This window comes from Mytilus trossulus, chromosome 9, assembly GCF_036588685.1.
Source record: "Mytilus trossulus isolate FHL-02 chromosome 9, PNRI_Mtr1.1.1.hap1, whole genome shotgun sequence".
Taxonomy (NCBI): Eukaryota; Metazoa; Mollusca; class Bivalvia; order Mytilida; family Mytilidae; genus Mytilus; species Mytilus trossulus.
Window position 1 is genome coordinate 59,349,820 of NC_086381.1, and position 5,409 is coordinate 59,355,228.

A 5,409-nucleotide genomic window follows, 5' to 3' on the forward strand; every position below is an offset into this window, starting at 1 on the left:
ACGAGTTGGTTGACCGTTATGGAATAACCGTTTCACAAATAATATCGGATATGTTCCTGACGTCGTAACTACAATCCCCTTCCCTTTCATGAATTTGACCTACCGAATTAGACTATTTACCGGATTTGTAATCACATAAGCACATGACTGGTGCTGCATGTGGAGCAGGATCTGCTTACCTTTCCGGAGCACCTGAGATCACCCCTAGTTTTTGGTGGGGTTCGTGTTGTTTATTCTTTAGTTTTCTATGTTGTGTCATTTGTACTATTTTTCTCTGTTTGTCTTTTTCATTTTTAGCCATGGCGTTGTCAGTTTGTTTTAGATTTATGAGTTTGACTGTCCCTTTGGTATCTTTCGTCCCTCTTTTGTATGCAAGAGATATATTCTTTTGAACTATGTTCAATTTCGTAAAGTCAATGTGTTGATTGTCTACCTTGAACATGGTTATACCTTTATATTTTTTTTTCTTCATTTAAATTGTTACTAAATATGTAAATAAACAAGATAGTACTATTTTGCATTAGTTTATTAAAGACATTGGTGTATATCTTCAATTTTCTTTGTTTCTTTTGAATTTTTAAAATTAATATATGTCAAGATAAATAAATATCTTATTATTTTATGCATATTTATTTAGTTACAATTACACTGTTCGATCGGCAGTATTGACAGAAATGGGCAGGGACAGAATTATTTTGAAAGCACAGATCACAGGCACCTGTCACAGAATAAAAAAAATACTATAAACCATAAAATAACTTTAATGTATATAGGGGAAAAAAGGGTGACAAAAGTGTTTTAAAAGCATTATTCTGCAAATTATTTAAACAAAAAAGTTGTGTTTCTACTTTAAATTTGAGGACCATATGCCAGTGAATGCCATATGCTTAATTCTGCTGTCAAGATTATACTGTTTCACGTTTAATTACGCATCATATAATGTCCAACGGCATTCGTCCTTCTACTCGTAAAGCCATTTGTTTTTATGAATTGGTGTATACATTTATGTTAGAACTCAAATGAAGTAGATCCGCTGTCTTAAGTTGTCTGCTTTACTTTGTCTTTAAAGATAAATAAATTGAAGAAGTATAATACCGCCTAACACATTCATTCATTCATGTAAGCACATACACAATACCATAGCTACCACTTGATTCCAAAAAATTCTAACTTCCGCCGAATGCTATAGTATAAAATTAGAGTTGGAACCATCTACACAAATATTTTTTTTACTCTTCTGAAAAAGTTTACAAATGAAAACAGAAAAATGTCAACTCCCCATAATGAATAAAAGTTGGGATATCGGAATAGAGTTATCTCACTTTAATCAAAATGAAGGGAGAGCAAACAATTTTTTGTTTAAGCTTAATTTACGAATTAATGTTTGCTACTCATTCAGTAACGAGACTACCTTAACTCGCAAGGCCTTACCATTGATGTTGATACTTTTAGTGTTTCCTTTGGAAACTGATTCTTCAGACAAAATACTGATCATACGCTAATTGATATCTTTTAAAATAGCTATTGAATTTACCCAATATTCTTCAACAGCTAACAATCAACTAGTACAAAAAAAAATCAAGTATCAAGTGAAATAGTTGATACAAAAAACATATAAAATAAACTCAGTGGGAAGACTCAGAAGATACTTACCTTGTGCTGTTAAAATGAAAGTACAGTCAGAAAGAGAAAATAGAAGTGTATAAACTTTAGCAATATTTTTTTATTTTGTTTTAGTTTTTTTAAGTACGCAATCATTATCACGATTATATGGCAGATAATATTTTTTTTCAACATTCAGAATATATATTTTTATAAAACATGTAATCGTCTTTTTTGGCTTCACCACAAAAATATAACATTTAATTAAATGAAGTCTTATGTGCTTACAACTCAACGCGATTCTTTATGATAAGATACTTAATAAAGTTTAAATCCTATTATGTTTTATATCACCCAATATTTGTAATAACCACAGCAGTTTGATTTCTGGATAAAATAATTTCAGTCGTAAGAACAGCAATACCAGGTAAAACATTTGGACGGTTTCTTATTCCTAGAAATACTTCTCTCTTGTTTTATACATAGAACTATTTGAAGGATTGTAATGACCTTATAAGGCGTAACATATTGCAGTCATGTATATCTGTACATGTAGTTTCTGCGACCCATGCACATTAAGTGGTTGATGTTATATATGTTAACACCGGAGTAATAACATATATTTTCAAATATGGGACTGGTATGGAGCTTTCTGCAGTTGGTCTATACAATTGTGGCTAATGCTACTGTAAGTGTTATGCATTTATGGTATTTATGTTCTTTACTTTTTTTGCAATGCTAACATTGTTTTGTTATGGATTTGTTCTTCTTCCCATTAAGTCTCGCTGAAGTCTCGTTTTGGAAATATTTCCAAAATATGTGATAGAAGTATAGAATATCAATAAAATTAATTTGAAACATTCCCTATTTCCTTTCTCAATTTTATTTTCAATCATTTATATAAAAAAAAAAAAAGCATCAACATATGATAAATTTTCTTATGGTAACACCTTCCTAAAATTATTTCAAATGAAATTTAATCAGATTGGTTCACTTCATCTTTTTATTAAAAGTATGTAAAAAAGTTCAATTTTAGAACTGAGATTTTTTAACGATAAGACCCTTAAAATGTAAAACTTGATGAAAATTTCAAAATCATCAGAGTTGGGTACTTTAAAAGGAAAGAACCAAACAATAAAGTGCACCACCATATGATTTTCTTCTCCACCAATTATTTTTTTACATTTTAATAAATGCAAAAATCAGGTTAGAACAAAAGTTAAACTCTACTAATTGTTGACTCCTCAGAGGTGAACATTCTTAAGCAATTCATTGTAACAATGCCAGACTGTTACTGAAGTACTGAACTTATACATTTCGAAGAAACGAACTATTTTTTTTTTTAAATGGTGCTTTTTGTTATTGTATGTCGGTAATCCTGCTTCTATTCATATTATTTAAATAAAGATATATTGTGTGCATACTTGGTTATAACTCCACACTCATACATGTCATATGAAATTGTCAACTTTTAAGGGCATTCAAAAAGTTCATTCTCTATTTATTACACTTTCAGGTGTTATCATGCATTGGGGTACTGACTGCGATTACGTACAAACGTTACTTTAACACAAAAGAACAAGAGAAAATGTTTTCTGAATTGATAACAAAAGGACAAAAAAAATCAGACGAATATATGGAAAAGGCGAAAAAAGAGTTGGCAGACTTGAAGAAAACAACAAACGATGAAATAAAAAAACAACTTGAAGATGATTTGAAAAGACAAGAATATGGCAAGAAGGCTGAATTAGAAAAAATTCAGGAAAAACTGACAAAAAACGTGAGTGAGAAGTTAATGGCTTTATATAAAGAAAAGAATGAAGATGTGATAAAATTGATCAGTGAGGAACAAAAAAAGTTTGCAAAAAATATACAAGAAGAAAAAGAAACATTGGCGGATTTGATAAGAAATCAAAATAATGAATTTGAGAGAAAACAAAAGAAAATGCTGCCTGAATTGAAAACAAATCAAGAAAAAACATTTGCAGATTTGATAGAAAAACAAAATAACACATTAGATGAATTGAAAAGAGAATTCAGACAAACGTTGGATGACCTGACAGAAACAGAGAAACACAAGTGTACTGAATGGATTGAAGAACAGACAAGCATTTTGGCCGAATTAAAAACGACACAAAATGAAGCGTTGAATGAATTGACAAGAAATATAGATAAGTGGAATGAATTTTTAGAAAAAGAAAAGAACAAACATACCGGTTGGATTGAAGAGGAGAAGAATACGTTGAACGATTGGAAAAAAGTACAAGAAAAATATATGGCTGCCTTAAAAACAAACCTAAGAGATGAAATTAAAAAAAACCGTCAAGAAGATTTGAAAAGAAAAGAACAGGACAAGAAGGCTGAGTTGGAAAGTATCCAGATGAAAATAAAAGAAGTGGACACGTCGACTGAAACAACGTAAAGAGAGAACAATTTAACCTATTTAAAATTATTGAAGTTTATTTTTGTTGTTAACTAACATGATTGTTAAGCACAAAACATAATTCATAAAATGCACAAAAGACGTAGACACGGTACACAAATGCTTGTTTTAATAAAAATGTGAAATGTTTCTTTCCGTTGAAAAAAAATTGTATATTTGTACCATTGTTCGTTTTTTCCTATAAAGAATACTCTAAAGAGATTGCATGTTGATTACTTTAATTTTACTACTTACTATTTAAATAACATAAAAACAATAGACACAAAGGTCCAACACAAAAGTCTTCAAAGTTCCTAAATTAGCTTAGATTTAGAAATATACTTTAACATTAATATCTAATCAGTTTTTGATAGTGTGATAGCCTTAAAGGATTATACCACTTATTCGAGACAGGCAAAAAAGCACATACAAGAACGAAATACATTTTAATAACAAAATAGTTCCTATGCATGAATTAAACTTTCAAAATTTGTAGAATATTTAGGTGTTTTGGTATCAAATGATATCAGGAGGACTGAGGTTAAATGTAGAACACTTTTTGACTTATTATGTTATAATTTTGAATATCAAAATAACAGCAGAACATTTTAAAAAGAGAGTATATTTTGTCTTTTTGCTAGATCTTAAGTTTCTGTTTCGGTACATCCGAAGTTCTGGGAACCTTTCTTATATGTTGTTAAGGTATGCGTATTTTTTCAGTACACGACACCATAAAGTGTTGCTTTAACATGCATAATTGCCACTTTATTTGAATTTATATACATTTTGTAACTATATCGTTTTGTTCAACTATCTTTTTTATAATCATTCAAACACTAATTTAACCAAATTAAATACCTGAATGTGTAAACCGTACAGTATAATAGATAATACAAAAGTACATGTATACATTACAATTTTTTTTCTACTGGTTTGTTAAATGAATCATCGGTAAACGTCCAGTAATTGACAAAAGCTGGCGAAAAGATCGAACTAATCAGTTCTTGAACGGGTATATCGGTTGGTGACTTTTATTATTTCCTTTACACGTTCTGTATATTTACATACTATAAATGAATGAAAATTCAGATTAACTAGGTGGGCATTTTTCTGAGAACTTCTTATCATGCAACTTGTTTACAAATATTTGTGATTTATCAAACAAGGCAGACGATATATCAATGAATGTTAACAACTATAGAACAAAGCATATCATTAAGCATTGACAACGTGTATTGTTATTACAAAGACATCACGAGCGATGCATTTTAAAGTCATCCTGCTAACTTGATGTTGACTCTTGTATACTGTAGAGCTTTGTTTCAATAGATTTGCGAGAATGAAAAAAAAAACGCACTTTGAAAGAAAAACTTGGTAAATCAATA

The 5,409-nt window shown here is 29.8% G+C and overlaps 1 protein-coding gene across 1 annotated transcript; it reads left to right on the forward strand.

The window, feature by feature from the left end:
• The first annotated feature begins 2,183 nt into the window (after window positions 1-2,183).
• Window positions 2,184-4,206, forward strand: LOC134684067 (uncharacterized). Its single transcript, XM_063543356.1, has 2 exons — window positions 2,184-2,290; window positions 3,119-4,206. The coding sequence occupies exons 1-2, from the start codon at window positions 2,234-2,236 to the stop codon at window positions 4,022-4,024; spliced, it is 963 nt and encodes a 320-aa protein (XP_063399426.1). The 5' UTR covers window positions 2,184-2,233; the 3' UTR covers window positions 4,025-4,206.
• The last annotated feature ends 1,203 nt before the right edge of the window (window positions 4,207-5,409 follow it).

Excerpts from the sequence above, each read along its gene's own strand:
- LOC134684067 (XM_063543356.1), top strand. The coding sequence starts at position 2,234 with ATGGGACTGGTATGGAGCTTTCTGCAGTTGGTCTATACAATTGTGGCT. Across the intron at positions 2,291-3,118 it reads CAATTGTGGCTAATGCTACT|GTGTTATCATGCATTGGGGT; the intron begins GTAAGTGTTATG and ends TTACACTTTCAG.